The 22,461-nt window shown below is 42.9% G+C and overlaps 1 protein-coding gene across 5 annotated transcripts in view; it reads left to right on the forward strand.

Annotated features, from left to right (window-relative positions):
• Positions 1-22,461, forward strand: part of RICTOR (RPTOR independent companion of MTOR complex 2) — a 607,299-nt gene that overhangs the window by 178,836 nt on the left and 406,002 nt on the right. For all 5 annotated transcript variants that reach the window (XM_033932568.1, XM_033932543.1, XM_033932533.1 and 2 more), the window contains one exon: positions 4,074-4,156. In XM_033932568.1, the coding sequence (XP_033788459.1) occupies positions 4,074-4,156 (83 nt within the window). The remainder of the gene's footprint in view (positions 1-4,073; positions 4,157-22,461) is intronic.

Raw genomic sequence — 22,461 nt, forward strand, 5'->3', positions numbered from 1 at the left:
AGAATGACAGAGCCAGGAATAGCCATTGCTTCCTGAGTCAAGGACTGTTAACACTAGCCAAAAGTGAATCCATTCAGCTTCCTTTGATCTCAAAAATTGCAGGTCTGCCCCGCTTTCATCTCGCATGCTTTGGGAACCATTGTTAAAGGAGGAGAGGAGATGCTTTCTGCTTTTGATGAACATTTGAGGTGTGCATCTGCAGTCACTTTTGGGCAGGTAACGAGGTTTGTTGATTTTTTTCATTGGTTCTACTGCAGCACAACGGACCAATCACAAATGACCTTAGGAACTCTGAGGTCATTTGTGATTGATCCATTGTGCCCCAGCTGAACCAATGAAAATTCACCAATCTCGAGACCAGTCCGACAGAAACACTGCAGCAGCAGGTAAAATTCCAGCACCTGCCACCACTCGCCCTATCAGAAAGTAGCCCTTGGCTTCTTGCTCCTCTGCACTGACATCACATGTGGAATCAGGTCAACAGGGACCCGTGAATTGTCCACTGCAAGATCCAGTGGAGAGGGCATATGACATCACTAGGCTAAAAAGGAGATTGCAGGTCGTGCAAGAAAAGCCTCCTATCACGGAAATAGGTTTTAACATTTTCAGGTATTTGTGTTACGAAAGCAGTATGACAATAACGTCAATCGCTCCTCCTAAACTTACTTGCTCCACTTCATCACTGACGCTGAAACCGTGGATTGAAGACAAAGTTTTATTTTATTTTTCTTTCCAGCTTATGATTTATCTTTAATCTTATCTATTGTTTTGCCTTTTTTCTTTGTTCTATTTCTATCATTTAAATTTCTCCAGAATTCTACTGTTCAACAGCTCCCCCTTCTGCTTCTATTCCTTTCTCTCCTCTCTTCTACCTTCCAAAGTATTTAGATCAATGCTGTCTTGTTAAAATGTTTATTTTATTTTTATTTTTCCTCTAACTCTACTTTTCACTTCTCTATTACCCTCCAGGTACTTTAGTTAGATTGTGAGCCTTCGGGACAGTAAGGGAATTTTTCAAGTACCTTTCTTATTTCTAATCTTAATGTATATTTTTTGTAAACCGCTTAGAACCTAACGGATGTAGCGGTATATAAGAAATAAATTACATTACATTACATTACAATTCTGAATATGTGCACTTTGGTGTAATCATATGCACTGTGATTTTTCCTGTGTGGACATCATTTCAACTTTTTCCCTCCTCCAGAACTCCCAGATCAGCTTGGAATATCCCTCAGGTCTTGCAGTTAGTCTGCCTCAGAGCATCCAACTGTCTGAATATTTAGGCCCTCTTTTATAAAGCTGCTTTAGGGTTTTTTGTTTTTGTTTTTAAATCACCCAGCCACTGCGGTAAAAGTTCCGATGCTTGTAGAATTCCTAGGAGCGTCGGAGCTTTTACCGCAGCACCTGTGATAAAAAATCAAAACAAAAACTCTCTTCCTCTCTATATGTATATATTTCATGTATTTTCCCCCAGAATAGGACACTCCTGCCGCGGACATTCGGGGGTGGAGTGGGGCGGGGCGGGGCTTTGGGGGTTCCTGCAGGAGGGACTGGACTGCCCTCCTGCTACTTGTCTTCATGGGGGGGGGGGATTTCCCTGCAGCGGCTGCTAAGCTGATCGCAGCAGGGAGATTCCCTTGCTGCGATCAGCTCAGCGGCACCTGATTCTCTAACCAGTTCTTGTGACACGGACACAGGTTAGAGAATCATGGTGGTTAGGCAGGCTTACAGACATGATTCTATATAGGACGCCCATGTGCAGTTCTCTAAAGCTACTTAGGCAGCTTCTGAGACTGGGCGTCCTATACAGAATCCGGCACGTTATGTCCAGAAGTTTGAAGAGCTTTTAATTTTGGGAAGGATTTTTACGTTAAGTGCTTGTTTTTATTGTGGTTTTCCTGATTGTTTTGTATTTGAGTTTTGGTTTTTTGTACACCATTATGGTCTATTTGGGATATGTGCAGTGTATAAATAAACAGTTTGTATTTGTATGGCAAATTAGAGGCGTTTCAAGCAGCAATTGTTTGGGCTACTTTGACACAAGTTGGGCTACTTTTTGCCATGAGTTGGGCTGGAAATTGTTTTTGCCATCTGGCAACCCTGCTCAGCATAGGGATCCCTTGAGGTTGGAAATCCTCACTCCCACAAATCAGTGTTTGAGCTTGTCCTATTGATGGAGATAGATTTTTATCCAGGTATCTCAAGTGCCCCAAAATAATTGAAGGATACCTTTCTGTTCTAGATCTTTCAGGATTTACTTTCCTGGGCACTTTAATTTTACTTCCGAATAACAAACTGATTTTGTCCTCTGAATAGCAGGAAGAATTATACATACTCAGATGTGCATCCTGCTCACAATAAATATTTCATATTTGTTGTAGAGAAATACTTCCCTCAAGTACTGTAGGCCTGACTTCTGGTTGATTCATTATAAAATGTCAAGACATCACAGCATTTTGTAGAATCTGTGGATTATGTATTTCCCCATTTGGGCAAAATGCTGCAGTAGCATACTGTATCTGCGAGTTTGGCAGCAGTCACACAGAATTCTACCCTGGTGTTGTAATCATTAGTGTTGCTATTTGCACCAATTTCAGTTGGTCCTTGAAATGTCAATTTAAATTTGGAAGGATTCAGTTCAACTTGACTGAGGGATATCTTGCTGTCTCCCCACCAAAACACACATGAAGTGGTCTCTGGGGCAAAAGTAATTCAGAGTCAGTAGACATTAGCTTGGTCCATGTACATTAGTGGATGAAGATTTGCATTCTCCATTGTATGCACATCTACCCCATGCTTATTAATTTTGGACATGCTGAAAACCAGATTGAATAGGTGTCTTCCATAGTTCATATCATTCCTATAGCACAGCAACATGTTAATTGTGCACAATAGACCTTTAAAATTCTAGTGGATTTGAAAAACTATTCAAAGACTGCAGGAGAGAATCAGTGTCAGTTTCTCAGTTCATCCTTAAAGATGTTCTAACTAGAGATATCTCTGAGCTGGCTTGAGGAGTTTCTTTGCCAGGGCTTCAAACCCAGAACCAACAGTTTCCTTGGATAGAAAGGTTGCACTTTTATCTGTGAGAGCTATGGATAGAACAGAACCCAACCATGCCCTGTTCCGAAGGAAACTGAAAACGCTACTCTTTGATAACTAATATCTAAATGATCTCCACATGTACCTTTGCTGAGTATGATTAGGTCCTTCCTCTCCTTTTCTTCTCCTCTCTCCCCCTTCCCTCCCTCTAGGCCCCTAGACACCCTTGTCCCACTACAGGTTGCCTTGAGCCTGTTTAGGTTTGTGCAACGCACAAATATTAGATTAGATTAGATATTTTGGAAATAGACATCCAGCCATCTTGTACCTGTCTATGTTGAGAAACTGTCAAGATATGGAACTATAAGTATGGATGTGTTTGGCATACCGTGTTACGATTTTATTGACTTTTAAAAGTGACTTTTCAATTTCTTATCCGGTGTTTGTTTACAACTTTTATTTGTACTGCTGTCAGTTCAAGTTGGACCCTCAAAGAAGTTTTTTTTTAGCTGAAACACAGGCCGTTGGGTCCACCCTACATGGGTCTACATTTTATATTGATTGTGGTCATTGTCTACTCATAATTTACGCTGTTTGCAATACATTGGATTTCAGCCCCCTTATTGGGATTTTATTATATGTATTAATAAATTCTTAATCTTTCACCAAAAACATCGAGTCCACAGTTTTTGATTTTTGTTTAAGATATGGGATTGTGCCATCTCTTGCAGCATGAATCTGAACCAAGTAATGCTATATTCATATAGGTGTAAAACCCTCAGGTGGGCTAGATTTGGGAGTAGAAAAGGAGAAGACATCTCTGCATGATAAATTCTGTTTTGGCTATGATGGTTATTTGCCAGCCTTTATCACCTGCATAAACACCTTTTACAGTAGTTGTAGTTATTTGGGTACTATTCAACAAGTGGTGGCCTAACATGATTGATTTAAGTCTACAGTATAATTATTGCATTGGAAAAATATTTGTTTTCTTTGTGATGGACAGTATTTTCTATGCTTTATTTCAGGTATTATCAGCTTATGCAAGCCTGGTAATTCTGGCATCCAGTCTCTTATTGGGGTACTTTGTATACCAAATATGGAAATAAGGGTATGTAAATAATTTTATAAACAAGTATAAAAACTGTTCTCCTATCAAGAGTATATAATGAGTGTGGTCTTCTATAAAACTTTTTATAGGCAATCTGAAATATAGTCAACACACTAGTTCACTTTTCCCAGAAAACTGCTAGATTTTTTTTATACATCCAAAAATATAGCATGTGTAGAAACTTGTTAGTGTGCAAAAATTTAGACATTTCTGGACAAATTCTGTTTCACCGAATCCCTGTTTGAACAGAAGCTGGCACACAGCTATTTTCTGATTGCAATGCACTCCAGTTAAGTTGAAGGCCTCATCCTTGGAGACTGATGTGGACATTGCTAATTGTAATGTTACTTTAAAAGCTCAAAGCAGCATCCACACCACATGCGTGGGAGTCTTGACTTTCGAATTCAGGGCTATTAATATTTTTTCATTCGCGTTGAGGATGTATCTGTAGAGGCTCCTCTCAACCTTGTTTTCTCTTTGTGAATTTTTCAGTGTGTCAGTAGCGGTACTTTTCTTTTGTTTTGGAGTACTTCTCTTGCTTTTTAGTAATTTGTCCAACTTTTTTCTTTTTTTTGCGGCTCACAAGGCCCTCTTAGACCTTGCTTTTTTTTTTTTTTAAGGCGAGTACCTCTTTTTACACCATAGCGTCATTTGATATAGTCATGATTATTTTACTTTCCATGTCATCCAAGATTCCCAGTGGCTTCAAATGCTGTGCTCGGTGCAATCAGATCATCCCCTTCAATGAATTCTTTGTTTCGGTCTTTACGGAAGAAGATTTAAGAGATCTACCTGAACCAGAAATGGTTTTCAAAGGTGATGATGCAGAGGAACTGAAAGAAATCTTGATGAATCTGGAAGATGTACTAAGCCAAATCAACAAGTTAAAAAGTGATAAATTGCCTGGGCCAGATGGTATACATCCCAGGATACTAAAAAAACCTCAAACATTAAATTGCTGACCTGCTGTTAGTGATCTGTAGTACCTGAAGATTGGAGGATGGCAATGTTACGCTGATTTTTTCTAAAGGGTTCCAGGGGAGATCCGAGAAATTACAGACCGGTAAGCCTGACTTCAGTGCCGGGCATAATGGTGGAAACAATTATGAAAAATAAAATTGTGGAATACGTAGGCAAACATGATTTAATGAGATAGTCAGCATGGGTTCAGCCGAGGGAGAGGTATGAATAAACGTGTGGATAAAGGTGAGCTGGTTGATGTAGCATATCTATATTTTTAGAATGCTTTTGACAAAGTTGCTCATGAGAGAGAGGCTCCTGAGAAAATTAAAGAGTCATGGGATAGGTAGCAAAGTTTAATTGTGGATTAGGAATTGGTTATTGGATAGAAAACAGAGGATAGGGTTAAATGGTCATTTTTCTCAGTGGAGGAGGTTAAACCACAGTTCTTCAACCGCCGGTCCGCGGACCGGTGCCGGTCCGCTGAAAATTCCTGCCGGTCCGCGCAGGACTGGCGAGATGAACGCTGTTAAATTTCCTGCCCTGGTGATGTTCGGGGAAATCTTCTGTTCCTCCCAGCCTCGGGCGATCAAGACAGGCTGCTGACGTCAGCCATTCCCTCCGAGTCTCGCCTATGCGGAAACAGGAAGTTGAAACAAAATAGGCGGGACTCAGAGAGGGAAGGTCCCGATGTCGGCAGCCTGTCTTGATCGCTGCCCCGACCGAGTCGCCGAAGAGGGCCGCGGGGAAGCTGCAATTAGAAGGGAGATGGTCAGCGTGTGCGGTGGGGGGCTGCGTGTGGATTGGGGCCATCAGCAGTGTCTGTGCTGAGATTCTGCCCACGTGCAGGATGCGGCGGATAGGGGCCTCCGGCTCGTCTTGGGCGGCAGGGCCTGCGGTGCAAAGCTGTTTTTGCCGGGGGGGGGGGAGGGTCGCGAATGTGCAGGGAGCCTTCAACAGTGGCTGTCTCCTCTCCTAGCAGCTCTGTACTTACCAGGGCAGTGATTCACTTTGGCAACTTCCCCTTCCTCAGAGGCAGCAACGACCCAAGGCTGCCTAAGGAAATCACTGCTGCAGGCAAGTACTGAGAGCTGCTGGAAGGAGAGGAAGCCACTGTTGGAAGCTGCTGGATAAAGGGAGAGCTGCTACTGCACCTGGAGGTAGAAAGAGAGATGCTGCTGGGAGGGGAAGAGGGAAAGGGATGGGAAGAGAGCTACTGTTGGATAGGGAGGAGGAGGGAAGGGAGAAGGAAAAAAGGAAGGAAACAGCTGGCAGGGAGATTAGAGGAGGGAAATGGGAGAGACAGGAATGAGAAAGTAGAGAGAGATTGATGCTGGAAAGGGGGTCAGCAGAGAAATGAGAGAGGGATAAATATGCTAGATCTGGTGTAGGAGAGATAAAAATGAAGAAAGCAGTGAAGCTGGAATGAATGATGTAAAAAGGAGAGAGGAGGCACAGGCTGGATGGAAAGGAGAGAGGGGCATAGAAAGAAGTCATATACATATGGAAGGAGGAGAGGCCAGACAGTGGATGGAACGGGCAGACGCTGGAAGGAAGAGTGGAAAGAAGATGAAAGCAGAGACCACAAAAGGTAGAAAAAAATCATTTTATTTCTATTTTGTCATTACAATATATCAGATTTGAAATATATATCCTGCTAGAGACATAACTGGGGACTGCAAAGCCTAACACTATTCCTATCATGTGTGACTGCAGTATTCTGTTAGCATGATATTTCTGTGTAGCATTCTGTAATAATTTGGCTTGTTCAGTTTTCTTGATAGTAGAGGGGATATATGTGAAGGGGAGGGGAGACAGGGGTTTTGTTGGTCCTTGCTCTGAATATTTATATTTATAAAATGACAATTGTACAGAATATTGTTTCTTTTTATACTTTAATAAAATACGTTCAATATAAAATCATAACTGAGGCTTGTGCAGATGGGATCAGATGGTTTGTGGGGACCGAGCTTGCGGAGACGGGCGAAAATGTGTTTTTTTATTTCGGTCTTAGTAGTTTGCCGGTCCACAAAATAATTCTTTTATTTCTGCCGGTCCACGGGTGTAAAAAGGTTGAAGAACACTGGGTTAAACAGTTGAGTGCTGCAGAGGTCTGTACTGTGACTGGTGCATTTAACTTATTTATAAAGATTTGGAAATTGGAACGACAAGTGAGGTGATTAAATGTGCAGATTTGGATAAAGGCAGATGACGCTAAACTGTAAAATTGCAGGCAGACCTTAGGAAATTGAAATACTAGGCATCCAAGTGGCAGATGAAATTTAATGTGGACAAATGCAAAGTAATGTAATGTAATTTATTTCTTATATACCGCTACATCCGTTAGGTTCTAAGCGGTTTACAGAAAATATACATTAAGATTAGAAATAAGAAAGGTACTTGAAAAATTCCCTTACTGTCCCGAAGGCTCACAATCTAACTAAAGTACCTGGAGGGTAATAGAGAAGTGAAAAGTAGAGTTAGAGGAAAAATAAAAATAAAATAAACATTTTAACAAGACAGCATTGATCTAAATACTTTGGAAGGTAGAAGAGAGGAGAGAAAGGAATAGAAGCAGAAGGGGGAGCTGTTGAACAGTAGAATTCTGGAGAAATTTAAATGATAGAAATAGAACAAAACAAAGGCAAAACAATAGATAAGATTAAAGATAAATCATAAGCTGGAAAGAAAAATAAAATAAAACTTTGTCTTCAATCCACGGTTTCAGCGTCAGTGATGAAGTGGAGCAAGTAAGTTTAGGAGGAGCGATTGACGTTTCCAGAAAGGGCTTCTTCAGGGAAGAGACTTGGCAGACAGTCCCAGGATGCCTATGTCTCCTCCCCTGCAATGTTCTCCCATCCATGCATTCCCTCCCAGACACACTGCCCGTGCCCCAGCCGCTCCAAGGAGGCTGCCCCAAATGAGGCCCACGGTGAATGCAGGATTCTCTCCTCTGCGGGAAAGCCGCCCGGAGCCGACAGTCGATCTTCTTAGCGGATTGCATGGGGGGAAGAGTTCACACTCTTGGTAGGATCGGGTCTGTGTGCTCTCGGTGGTTGTGGCTGGTCTCGTTGCTGCTTAGGTGTAAAAGCAGTTGATCTCCACTGCTGCTGATATTTAAAAGCAGGCAGATTGATCTCTCCAATGGACTGCAGGGGGAGGAGTTCACACTCCTGGCAGGATCGGGTCTGTGGGCTCTTGGTGGTTGCGGTAGGTCTCGCTGCTGCTTGTATGTAAAAGCAGTTGTTTTTCTACTGCTGCTGATATTTAAAGCAGGTAGATTGATCTCTTAAACGGGATATAGGGGGAGGAGCTCACATGCCTGGTTGGATCAGGGCAAGGGCTCCTATTATAGGCTGCTTAGGTGTAAAAGCAGTTGATCTCCTACTTCTGATAATATTTAAAAGCAAGCATATTGATTTTTCCAACGGAATGCTGGGGGAAGAGCTTACTTGTTTGGCTGGATCAGGGCAAAGGGCTCTCGGTAGTGGTGGCTGGTCCTGTTGCTGCTTAGGTGTAAAAAACAGTTGATCTTCCTAGTGGACTGCAGGGGGAGGTGGAGCTCACACTCTTGGCTGGATCGGGTCTGTGTGCTCTTGGTAGTTGCGGATAGTTCCGCTGCTGCTGAGGTGTAAAAGCAGTTGATTTCCCACTGTTGCTGATATTTAAAAGCAGGTAGATTGATCTCTCCAATGGACTGCAGAGGGAGGAGCTCACATGCCTGGCTGGATCGGGGCAGAGGGCTCTTGGTAGTGGTGGCTGGTCCTGCTGCTGCTTAGGTGTAAAAGCAGTTGATTTTCCTAGCGAACTGCAGGGAGGGTGGAGCTCATATTTTTGCAGGACCGGGACTGTGGGTTTTTGGTGGGTTGGTCCCGTTGCTGCTTAGGTGTAAAAGCAATTGATCTCCCACTGCTGCTGATATTTAAAAGTAGGCAGATTGTCCAGGGAGAGGAGCTCTGCACTCAAACTGCCATCCTCCTCGCCTCCAAGTTCCGGAATTTTGATGCACATTTTGAAGAATAACCCAAATCACAATTACCAGATGCTAGTGTTCACTTTGGGGGGTTAGCGCCCAAGAAAAGGATCTGGGTGTCATAGACCAGTGTTTCTCAACTCTGTCCTAGAGTATCCCCTTGCCAGTCAGGTTTTCAGGATATCCACAATGAATATTCAAAAAACTTGATTTGCATACACTGCCTCCATTATATACAAATTTTTTTCATGCATAGTCATTGTGGATATGCTGAAAACCTGACTGGCAAAGGAGTACTACAGGACCGAGTTGAGAAACACTGTCGTAGACAATTCGATGAAACCTTCCACCCTATGTGTGGTGGCGGCCAAAAAAGCAAACAGGATGCTAGGCATTATTAAAAAAGGGATAGTTAATAAGACTAACAATGCTATAATGCCCTTATATAGCTCCATGGTGGTACCTGATCTGGAGTATTGCATTCAAGTCTGGTCTCCTTATCTCAAGAAAGATATAGCTTCTTGACTACCAATACAGAATAAACCCTAGGATTTATCAGTTCTATTCAATAGTTTTGCTAATCTTCAATTGATTAGAAAATACATACCATAAAAAATTATTCAATTTATTAATATGAAATACAGTGGTACCTTGGATTACAAGCGTAATCCGTTCCAGGAGCATGCTTGTAATCCAAAATGCTCATTTATCAAAGCGAGTTTCCCCATAGAAAATAATGGAAACTCGCTTTGATACGTTCCCACCCCCCGATAACCGGCATCGTTCCCTCCTGCTCGCAAAGGCCCCCTAGCTCCAACTGGCATCCCCGCCCGAACAACTTAACTTACCCACCACCCGTCTGGCACCGGCACGCAGGCACAAATCGTGCCGGTGCCTAGAAGATCTTCCACCTTCTGCCTGCCTTGAGCATGCATCTGCGCATGCTCAAGGACTTCTAATTCTCCTTCGGCGAGAGAGAGAATTAGAAGTCCTTGAGGATGCGCAGATGCATGCTCAAGGCAGGCAGAAGGCGGAAGATCTTCTAGTCACCGGCACGATCTGTGCCTGCGTGCCGGTGCCAGACAGGGGGGTGGGTAAGTTTAAGTTGTTCGGGTGGGGGGGGGGGGGTTGGAGCAAGGGGGCCTTTGCGAGCGGGGGGGAGCGATGCCGGTTATCGGGGGGGGGGGGGGTGCTCGCAAATTGAGTCAACACTCGGTTTGCGAGTCAAAAGTTTGCTGAGTGTTTTGCTCGTCTTACAAAACACTCACAAACCGGGTTACTCGCAAACCGAGGTTTGACTGTATAACATTTTTATTATATAATTATTAATATATTCAATATAAATACCTAAATAAACATATACCAATCAACTAATAACATACAGAACCCCCCAATTCATGCAACCAACCTATCATAAAACTTGTATCAGTCCACCTATCAGTAGAAAAATACTTGGTTTCCATGTTGTCACCTAAATCATTGTACTTCCAGCATGTTCTTATTATAATTCTAATTGATTTGTGCTATATGGTTACTTCCACAATCTGTCCAAATTGTGTGCAAAGTTGTCGTTCCCCACAACCTGTCCAAATTTAGACAGTGTGTTCACCAAATAGGTTCCAAGTCACAGGTCCGCCTGTTGAAGAAACTGGATGTATGCAGAGTTCTGTGTTGTTTGGAGGTCACCAATGAGTTTCATCTCTGACCATTTGTTTGTGCTGACTCATTCGGTTAAGCAGGGCTCTCCCGTTTCCAAAGCCACGATTTCCAGATGGATCCATAGGGCCATTTCCTCAGCTTACATTCTTGTTGAGAAACAGTCTTCTGTTTCCGTCAAGGTGCATTCTACCAGAAGTTGGCCTCTTCATGGGTTGAAGATAGAGCTGTCTCCCCTGAGGAGATTTGCAGAGCGGCAACATGATCTTCTCTTCACACGTTTCTCAAGTTCTACTAAGTGGACGTGGTGGCAAGACAGGGCTCCGTCTTGTGTCCTCAGTTTTACCAGTCGGTGTAGCAGGCCCACCCTAGTTTTTTGGGGGACTACTTTTGTACATCCCTATTGTCTATTGCATTGGAAAAGAGTAGATAAGCGAGGCATTGTAAACTCTGTTCTTCCTGCGCCTGTTTACAGTTTTCAGTCTGCTTATGCTTTTTCAAGCTGATTCTTGGATGTCTGCCAGCCCTTGAGGGCTGGGAAGAATTCATATATATGTTTGAATTTATTGAGGTGTAGTTTCTGAGCTCCTTTGAAGCCTGTGTTGGCATTTCTCTTTAATGTTGAGTGAATTCTTCAGTAGAACAGTTGGTTTGAGCCTGTTGCTACAGGTGCCTCTACTTCACGTTGCTCTATGTGCTTTGGTACTAACTGTAGAGGAAGCTAAACAGTCCAGTGAAGTTCTATAGAGGCAGAGTGAAAAATCCGGGGTGGATTCCTTCTGCAGCATGTGGCTAAAGGGAAATAACCCTACTGTCTAGAAATAACCCTATCTACTAGAAAAGATGGTAAGATTAGGTACTTACCATGGTAAGTACCTAATCTCCTTTTATTATTTGGAAGTGCTGAACAGGCTGCGTGAAAAAGTTAGACAAAATCAACCTGAACTTTTCTCCAACAACTCATGGCTCTTGCATCACGGCAATGCACCAGCTCACATGGTACTGTCTATGAGGAGATTTCTAGCCAGAAAACAAATAATTATATTGAAACACCGTCCCTACTCACCTTATCTGTTCCCCAATGACTTTTTTCTTTACCCGAAGATAAAGGCAATATTGAAAGGAAAACATTTTGATGATATTTAGGACTTCAAGGGTAATACGACGACAGCTCTGCTGGACATTCCAGAAAGAGAGTTCCAAAATTGTTTTGAAGGGTGGACTAGGCTTTGATGCATAGTTTCCCATGGGGAGTACTTCGAAGGTGACCTTAGTGATATTCAGCATTGAGGTATGTAGCACTTTTTCTAAGATAAGTTTGTGAGCTTAATTGCCAGACCTCGTATGTAAACTGCTTTGAATGTATAACCACAAAAAAGTAGTATACAAGTCCCATTACCTTTCCCATTGTCCTCTTTCCCCATCATCTCCAGCATTGGCTCTTAGCTGTCTTCAAACATCTCTCTTCCTCTCTAGCTCCTGTGTTTCCCCCATCCTCAGTTCCTTATCCCCAAGACCTAGTTGCAAGGTCATCTCCGATTATCTCTCTCAAGCTTTTTTTTCCCAACGTTTTCACTCCCTGTTCCCCCCTCTCTCTCACCAAACTTTTAATTCCACACCTCCCCTCAGTGCATGCTAGTTCATTCTTTCAGTTTTCCACCAATGTACTTATTCTCTTTGACTTTCTCTCACTTTCTTTTAATCCTTTCATCTTCTCTCCTTGGCTTCACTCTGCTTTGTAGAAGCTGACCTTTATTTGCACCAACAGCTCTTCTTTTTCCTACCCTTATCAGTAGTGGTTTATCTTTCTGCTCATAGCACTGTTTGATTCTTTCTTCTCTTGCAGACTTGTTGAATCATTACTTTTTTTGAGTGACACTTTTACAAAGATCAGGCAACTGCTTTTGATTGTCCAACAGTCTACAGAGCTCTTTTAGATGTTGTGTTATTCACCCTGCACATTGCACTGCAGATCATATGGTTGTTTCAAGTTCTCTTTCATTGGCCTATGTAGCTACATGCCCTCTTTTCTGTATTGGTAAATAGAGAACATGAATTGATTTTGCGGGGTGGAAGATTTAGGAATAATGTCAAGAAATTCTTTTTCATTGAGAGGGTGGCTGATGAGTGGAATGCTCTCATGAGGGATGTGGTGGTGACGAAAATGGTGACAGAATTCAAAAAGGTGTAGAGGATCTCTAATTAGAAAATGAATGGTATAAAACCAAAACTTAAATTGTTGCATGTGTGTTTGATGTGTTGAGTGGTACTTAGATAGTAACTCCAGTTGTGAAGAACCAAGGCCGGTACTAGATAGACTTACATGGTCTGTGTCATGTATATGGCAATTTGGTTTAGGATGGGCTTGAAAGGGCTTCAACAGAAACTCCACATGATGACAGTACAGACTTGTACAGTCTGGGTCCTGCAAATGACAAAATGGTTTGGATAGGCTCAAGTGAACTTCTACGGCAACTCCAGTTTTGCAAGACATTTGAGGTCTTCAGTTTTAGGAAGCCTCTCTCTCTGACTTTTGATGAGTACATCTACCGAGGTCATTTTGAAAAATGTTTTATCTTGCTTGCATGTCTGAAGAGTTTTCTTCTGAGAGATTATAATCCCCTCTTAGGGCATCTTCAACACAGGTATGGAACAGAACAACTCCTGTAGACCTATCCTTCCTACATAAGAACATAAGAATAGCCTTACTGGGTCAGACCAATGGTCTATCAAGCCCAGTAGCCCGTTCTCATGGTGGCCAGTCCAGGTCCCTAGTACCTGGCTAAAACCCAAGGAGTAGCAACATTCCATGCTAGTGATCCAGGGTAAGCAGTGGCTTTTCCCATGTCTTTCTCAATTAAATCTCATTGGCTTCCAATAACCCTTGGAACTACTTATAACATCTTACTAACAGAACGAAAATCTTACATTCTCCAGGATTCATTAATAGGTTAATTATTCCATATTGCTCTCCCAGAACACTCCGATCTAGTAATCCACATCTCCTAAATATCCCTTCTTTACGTCACCTCTTCTATGATACAACTAGAAAAAAGATTTTCTCAGTAACAGCTCCAACTCATTGGAACTCTCTACCTCTATATCTACGGGAAGAGACCCATACTAACAAATTTAAAACATTCTTATTTAAGGATGCTTATGATCTGTAACTCTCCCACTCAAATAACAAAAAAGGAAGAACATATCCCCCCTACTGTACTGACCTTATTTGTACTACTGTCCTATCACAAAATGTATTTCATCCACCTTTCCCATAAGTGTCAATGTATTTTGTCACTTTCTGTCATAATTGTCACCCTAATGATTTTAAAAAAATTATACTCTAGCTCTGTACACCACTTAGACAACTTTTTATAAGCAGTATATCAAATTTTAAATCTTGAAAACTTGAAGCTTAACTATTCTCTTGAGTGAAAACATATTTCCTCCTATTGGTTTTAAAAGTATTTCCCTGTAACTTCGTGTGTTACCTAGTCTTATGTTAAGAAGATGGCTAAAGCTGTTCTTTAGAATTACCTCCTGAGAGTGAACCTGAAGAACCTTTTCTAATCTCCATGAAATACTTGAATGCTCCAAAGAGTTTCAGAACTTGTTCACCCTATTTCAGAAGAGTAAAAAAGAGAATGTGAGAAACTAGACAGTGTGTTTTCTTTTGGTCAGAATGAAAGCTACCTCTATTAATAGGGGAAGAAGGTTGGTTTTGTACGAGGTCATCAGTCTATTCTACATGTTCAAAAAATTTTGTCTGCATTGGCAACTGGTCAAACAACAGCAGTATCAGGATTGTTAGCAAGTTTAGTTGCAGAGAAGGCTTTTGATTGAGTAGAGTGGTCATTTCTTTTTTCTACATTGTCTCATATGGGCTTTTCTGGATGGTTCTTGGACTGTTTGCATGTCTTATATGCTAAACTAAACTAAACCTTAGGTTTGTATATGCTGACCCCCGAGCATCTATTCTCATTAATGGGACTCGATCCTCTTCTTTTATTATTTCAAGAGGCACCCGTCAGGGATGCCCTCTTTCTCCGCTATTGTTTCTTCTTTACTTGGAACCTCTCTTACGTACTTATGTTCAAATAACTGGTCTCTCTGTAATGGGTAATGAATTAAAAGTATTAGCATTTGCAGATGATTTGATGATTATTTTAACTAATACAATAAGTTCTTTATCACATCTGCTTGATGCCTTAAATGAATTTGGATTTCCCTATATAACCTGTATAGCTTGTATAGCCTGCTTATTTAACTTGTACAAACTGCATGTCCAGCATGTCATAGATTGTTATAAACTGCACCTATAGCCTGTTACCGCATGTGAAACCACATGTATAGCCAATATACGCCTGACCCTGTTCTAAGTTCTCCTATAGGACACTATTCAGTTGCTAAGTGCCTGTCCTTGTCCACAGCTTCTTATAGGACACCATCCAGTTGCTAAGTGCTTTCAATGTTAAGGGACGAGCGCAATATTTAAGCCCTCTCCTTTAACTCTATACTAGCTCCATCAAGGTATGCTAAGTCTGTCTAGCCCTCTCTCTACCTAGTTGTCTAGATCCTCTTCTTGCTTAGATACCAAGTTGCCTAGCTTTTCCAAAAAAAAAATAAAAAATATCAAGCTGTACAATACAGCACTAAAAAAAGCAAGAAAGAACTTTAATGGTGACAAAATCTCCAGGTCCAACAATCAAAGCAGTACTCTATTCAACATCTGGCGCTCCCTAACCTCCAAAAGAGACCCCACCTTGCTCCCCTCCTCTCCCTCAGCCGATGTTCTAGCAAAATTCTTCAATGATAAGGTTTCTTCCTTGAGATGCTCTTTCCCTCCTTCAGTCTCTTACAACTCCCTAGTGCCCACCGATTCCACTCCCACCCTAATGGTCTCCAACCCTATCCCAGCTGACAGATCCTGGACCACCTTTGAGCGTGTATCTGAATCCCTGGTCCTCAATCTCTGCCTCAAACTGAAATCCTGTAATTGCTCCTTGGACCCATTCCCCTCTTACTTATACGAGAACATTCCCGCTCAGGCTATTTCTTCTATTACCATTCTCATAAACTCTGCCCTTCAGTCGGGCCATTTCTCCCCAGAAATGGGTCATATCACCTTGACCCCACTACTGAAAAAATCTGACCTTGACCCTTCCATACCATCCAGGTATCACCCAATTGCAAATATCCCTCTCCTAACCAAGATGCCAGAGTCCATCATTTCTTCCCAACTCTCATCATACTTAGAGAGATTCTCTATTCTTTTACCCTATCAATATGGCTTTCGTCCTAACTTCAGCACTGAATCCCTACTGTCTTCCCTGATTTCAAGGGTTCAACAACTTCACTCTCGAAACAAGTTCGCCGTCCTCCTACAATTTGACCTTTCCGCTGCTTTCGACGTTGTTCACCATGATATTCTTGTTTACCATCTCTCTGAGATAGGTATCAACTCCACAGTCCTAGGTTGGTTCTCTAAATTCCTCCGCTCTCGTTCTTACATTGTTAACATGAATGGCACCTCATCCTCCCACTGGAAACCGAATTGTGGAGTCCCGCAAGGCTCTCCACTATCCCCTATCCTTTTCAACATCTATATGTCCTCCCTAAAACTCCTCCACCTATCCCCCCTTGAAACAATTTACACTTATGCAGACGACATCCTCGTCCTCCTCGAGACCGATTCGAACCTCACCGACATGTCTAAGAACATATCCTCTTGTATAATGAACCTACAATCCTGGACCCACACTGTGCAAATGAAATTGAATGAGTCCAAAACAAGACTTCTTTGGCTCGGTCCAAAACTAGATCACCTACCCACCTCCATACCACTACCCTCTGGCTCCTCTCTGCAGCTTGAGTTCTCGAGCAAGGTCTTGGGCATCATCATTGATTCCACATTGTCCTTCAATGACCACCTCCAATCCTTGGTAAAAAAATGCTTTTTCAGCCTTCACATGCTGAGGAAAGTTAGATCCTGCTTCCATCAAAAACATTTTACCCTCCTTGTCCAATCCATCATCCTCTCCAGATTGGACTATTGCAACTCTATCTACTTAAGCCTAACTAAGAAAAACCTCCACAGACTCTAATGGATTCAGAATGCCGCGGCCAAGCTCATCTTCGCTAAAAGTAAATTTGACCATGTCTCCCCACTCCTGGCCAAGCTCCACTGGCTTCCAATAATCACCAGGGTCCACTATAAATGCGCCTGTTTAACTTTCAATATCCCATATGGTATCCTCCCTCCCTTTATCCCTCTTTCTTGGAATTCCTCAAACCCTAATACCACCAGATCCTCCCACAAATTAAAACTATCCTTCCCCTCACTAAAAGGCATTTCCCACACAGGAAAGCTAGGGACCTCCCTCCATTTCAAAATCACTGAGCTCTGGAACAACCTTACCTCCCCTCTTCGGAACTTGAGCTCTCTCCAAGTTTTCCGCAAACATCTGAAAACCTGGCTTTTCTCAAAAAATGTAAGTCTCCCTCCAACTTAGGAATCAAGGAAACTCTTATATCTTGGCATCCCAAGTCCTCTAAATTTTCTTCACACTTCTACCTCTAACCCTCTGTTGTAGTTCCTTCCTATTTCTCCTACTGTAAACCGCGTTGAGCTCTACGAACGTGGAGATGATGCGGTATACAAACCTAAGGATTAGATTAGATTAGATTAGATCTTGGATTTAAGTTAAATTATCAAAAATCAGTAGCTCTACCATTCCATCTAAATTTACCTACTCATTGGCCTAGCACTCTCCAACTCACTTGGTCATCTGAGAGAGTTGTTTATTTGGGGATCACTATTCCACAAGATATTTCTCAACTTCATGATCTCAATATACAACCCTTAATGGATAGAACTAAATCTCTTCTTTTGGCTTGGCGTCATCTTCCTATTTCTTTAATGGGCTGAATTGCTCTCTATAACATATTGGTACTACCTCAGTGGTTATATGTTTTTCAGATGTTGCCTTTATTTCTTTCTAGGAAAATAGAACTTCAATTGGACAAATTAATTCATGGATTTCTTTGGATTGGGGGTCGTTCTCGTCTCCTTCTTAGTATGATGATTTTACCAATTGATAAGAGAGGATTGGATATGTTGTCCTTAAGACGCTTTATAGAGGCATGTCATATACATGATTGGTTCTTATCTACTTCTTATTTCTCATGGACTCTGGTGGAACTTAAGATTTGGAACCTTATCATTTTAGTTATCTTTTACATACTCCTCGAGTGATGGCTGCTGTTCTGGGAAATCCATATTTTTTTTTTTTGCTCCCTTAAGATCCACATGGAGACAAGTCTGCAATCAGTTGGGTATAGATTTTCGCTCTACTCCTTTGTTTCCTATTTGTGCCAGTGTTTCTTTTCATCCTGGTATGACATCAACTAGATTCCAGATAACAAAGAAGGGACCCATTATCTATTTGTATCAGCTTCTTAATGATGATGGTACTTTATCAGATCTCTCTCAATTGCGTACTAATTGTGGTTGGACTAATTTTGATATTTTTTCTTATATGCAACTCAAATATTATATAAATTCATTATCAACTTTAAATTTATTTACTAAGGTGTATGAACTTTTATCAGAATTATATTGGTTGGAATCTTAACTAATAGTACCTTTAAGATACTTCAGACTCTCTCTTATGGATTTTTCTCCATCATTAGATTATACCAGGGTGGCCCAGGCTTGGAATGTAGAGCTAAATATTTCATGCCAAAAAAACTCAGATACCGTGAAAAATCAATGATATTAGAAAAACACTTTCACAAGAAAATGCACAATGTCTAGTGGATGAAGACAGCACAGCTCAGGCTTAGATTTAGTTACAAAATGCAATTGAAAACAGGAGGAAAAAGCCTCAGACTGGGGCCCTCCCACCGCCACAAGAGGTGGTTAAAGGTGGTTAGGCATTAACCTTATTGGCAAAAAAACCTCCATTTCAGTGCAAAGAATAAAAGCCTTATGCAGTGCTGTTTTATGCTTAAAGGATAGAAGAAAACAAACTTTCAACTTAACTTCTTTCTGATTGATCAGTACACCAACGATGGCCAGCGTTTCACAAGTCTGCTGCCTTAGGGTATAACGGACCAGTGCACATATTCCAAAGATTAAAGTAATATCCAACAAGACATACCTTCAAATGGGACGCCAAAACGCATCTCCTGCATCAAAAGATGGCTCCACAATGCTCGCTCTCGATTTAAGAACTCCCGGTGCGATGTCGTCATATTGCTGATATTAATACCCTCCACTCACCCACCAAAGCTTTTCCAACCTTATTTACATCCCCCCTGGATGTGCATATTATCTTATGATTTTTGTGCTTTTAAGAATGATAATATTTACTGATTGATATAAATTGGGGTTCCACATAGAGCAGGGGTGCCCACACTTTTTGGGCTTGCGAGCTACTTTTTAAATGACCAAGTCACAATGATCTACCAACAATAAAATTTTAAAAAAACACAACGCACACTGTACGCATAGAAAATGTTAATCATCATTCCTATTCCAGGGTTTTCAAAGAGGTCAAAGCAGATGACTCTATGCACTATCACTTCAGTAACAACCATACAAAAATAGACAAATATACTCTCTCCCTTTTTACTAAACCACGTTAGCAGTTTTTAGTGCAGGGAGCTGCGCTGAATGCCCAGCGCTGCTCTCGACACTCCTAGTCTCCCTGCGCTAAAAACCTCTATTGCGGTTTAGTAAAAGGGGACCTTAGTGTAAAATATAGACAGCAGATATAAATTCAGACACATTTTGATCACAAAATTTAAAATAAAATCATTTTCCCTACCTTGTCTGGTGATTTCATGAGTCTCTGGTTGCACTTTCTTCTTCTGACTGTGCATACAATCTTTCTTCCCTTCTTTTAGCCTGTATGCTTCCTCTCCTCCACACCTCATTCCTTCCCCCAACTTTTCCTTCCTCTTCCCTGCCCTTTCTTTCTCTCTGCCTCCCTTTCATTTTTTTCTGTTTCTCTTCTTTCCTTCTGTCCCCCTGCCTGCCCTTTTTCTTTCTTTCTCCCTGCCCTCCCCCAAGCCACTGCCACTGCCATTGCCATCGGGGACCAGGACCCAAACGCCACCAATAACAGGCCCCAAGCTCTCCCTGCTTCGGCCAACCAGCATTCCTCTCCCCGACGTCAATTCTGCCATCGGGAAGAGGAAGGCTGATCAGCCCAAGATCGCGATCGACCTATTAGGGGAAATGCTGCCGGGTCCTGCCTTCGCGGAAACAGAAAGTAGGCAGGACCCGGCAGGAAGAAGAACAAATGCTTGTCTCCCGCATTAGCCCATAGCGAACGCTTGCTTCAGGGCTCTCAACATGTGCGCGCCGGCTTCCCTTCTCCCCTCCCCCCCCCGGACATAACTTCCGGTTTCGGAGGGAAGAGAAGAGAAGCCGGCACGCACACGTTAGAGCCCGGAGCATAAGTTCGCTACGGGCTGAAATCTCCAAGCCGGTTTTTTGTTCAGCAGCGGCAGATGACAGCTGGGCGGATCGCCCAGCTAAAAGGACCTAGGGAGAAAGAACACTGGAGAGGAAGGCTGATCGGCCCGTAGATCAGGACGGCAACACGAGTCTATCACAGAGCCCGGGATAGGCTCCGCGATCGACTCGCGTTGCCTTCCTGAGCTACTGGTCGATCGCGATCGACGCGTTGGGCACCCCTGACATAGAGGAACTGAAGTTACAGGTGGAAGAGAAAAGGTGCAGTTGTATTAGACAATTGGGCCTGTAGCAACAAGCTGTCTCTGTACTCGTAGCATGATGAATTGCTTTATAAATTAGATAACCTAGGAAACTGAGGAAGACACAAGAATTTGCACTTTTGAGGCATCCCAGATTGCAAAGACTAGGGGGATATCAGTACCATAGCGCAACAGCTGTGACATCAATTGCTTGAGGGAGAGAAAAACCAGATCCTGGTAGAGTTGGATAAGCACGTAGGTCCCTTGGGAAGCCACTTCATAATAATAATAATAATTTATTGTTTATATACCGCCAAAGCCAAAGTAGTTCGAGGCGGTTTGCAATAAAGAAGAGCTGGACATTCAGCAAAAAAAACAATGAAGTCTTTGAGTACAATAAAGAAGAGCTGGACATTCAGCGAAAAAACAATGAAGTCTTTGAGTACATGAATATTTGTACAGAGTAAGGTTGCATTGTAGCGGTGGGTTTACAATAAGAAGTAGGTCGAGGCGGTTTACAATAAGAAGGGTTGGTCATACAGCGTGGAGTAAGCAGTGAAGACTTTAGGAATCCTTGGTCACAAATCGGTTGAACAGGTTGGTTTTAACTAGTTTTCTGAAGTTGAGGTAGGATGAGGAGCGCTTGATGACGCTGCTTAGCCAGTCGTTCTGCAGACTTGCTTGGAAGGCAACCGTTCTGTCAAGGAATCTTTTGTATCGGCAGGTTTTTAATGTAGGGTGGCTAAACATACGTATTATCCCAGGACAAGCAGGCGGGTATTCTCACTAATGGGTGACGTGATCCAACGGAGCCCCGATGCGGACACCTCACAAACATTTTTGCTTGAAGAAACTCGAAGTTTCGAGTTGCCCGCACCGCGCATACGCGAGTGCCTTCCCGCCCAGACCAGGGCGCGTCTCCTCAGTTCTTACTTTTCCGCGGAGCCGAGAAGTCCGTCTTCAACTCTCTGCATGAAGTTTTTTCACTTGTGTCTTCTAAAGTCCGCAGTTTTGGTTGATTTTGATCTTAATCACTGATTTTCATTGTCCTTTATTGTTTAAAAAAAAAAAAAAAATTTCTTCCATCCGTTCGACCAGGCAGGTCACGTGGCTGCAGCCCCGCGGCTTCGATCTAGCGGCTGAGCTTTTCCGGCCTATGTCCCGGCCTATCACCAGTTTTAAAAAGTGTGCCAAGTGCCAGTGGACGATTTCACTAATGGACCCTCATCGACGCTGTATTCGGTGTCTTGGGCCTCAACACCTCCCGAAATCGTGCCGGTCTTGCTCCACACTCACCGCACGTGCTTTCAAGCGGCAGTGCATCTTGTGGGAGTTGCTGTTCAGCATGGAGTCCTCGACGGAGCAATCCTCATCGAAGGGCCCCTCACCTTCGACATCGTCCGCTGCTCCTCAGCCTTCCACCTCTGCGGCGCCGAGTCTCATCAAGCCTGCATCGTTCGTGCCAGCTCCGACTCCAGCGCCCGCTGTGATGCCTTCCTCGGTCTCTTCAGGTCAGGTAGCACAACAGCCTATCCCACCGGTAGTGCTAAAAGTACCCAAAGCTTCTAAGCCCAAGCACTCTCACACTGCCCCTAAGGAGCGCGAGGCCCATGCAGGTGGTCCCATTGCAGATGCGGATCCATCCTTGCCAGTTTCATTCCAAACTTTGCTAGAGAAGCAATTCATTGAGCTCTTCACCACCATAGGGCCTAAGCTTCTCGCTCAAATCCAGCCTGTGTACGCGGAGGCCTCCCGTGAGGTCGAGCCGCCTCCAGTGCCTCAGCGATACACACACTCTCTACAGGGAGCAGAGTCTCTGCGAGTGTCTGTTCTGGCATCGGTGCATGCATCGCAAGGAGCAGAGTCTTTGCCCATGCCTCCGTTGGAACCGATTCACTCGATACAAGGAGTAGAGTCTTTACGAGTGCCTCCGTTGGAACCGATCCACTCGATGCAAGGAGTAGAGTCTTTGCGAGTGCCTCCGTTGGAG

This window comes from Geotrypetes seraphini, chromosome 1 (genome assembly GCF_902459505.1).
Source record: "Geotrypetes seraphini chromosome 1, aGeoSer1.1, whole genome shotgun sequence".
Classification (NCBI taxonomy): domain Eukaryota; kingdom Metazoa; phylum Chordata; class Amphibia; order Gymnophiona; family Dermophiidae; genus Geotrypetes; species Geotrypetes seraphini.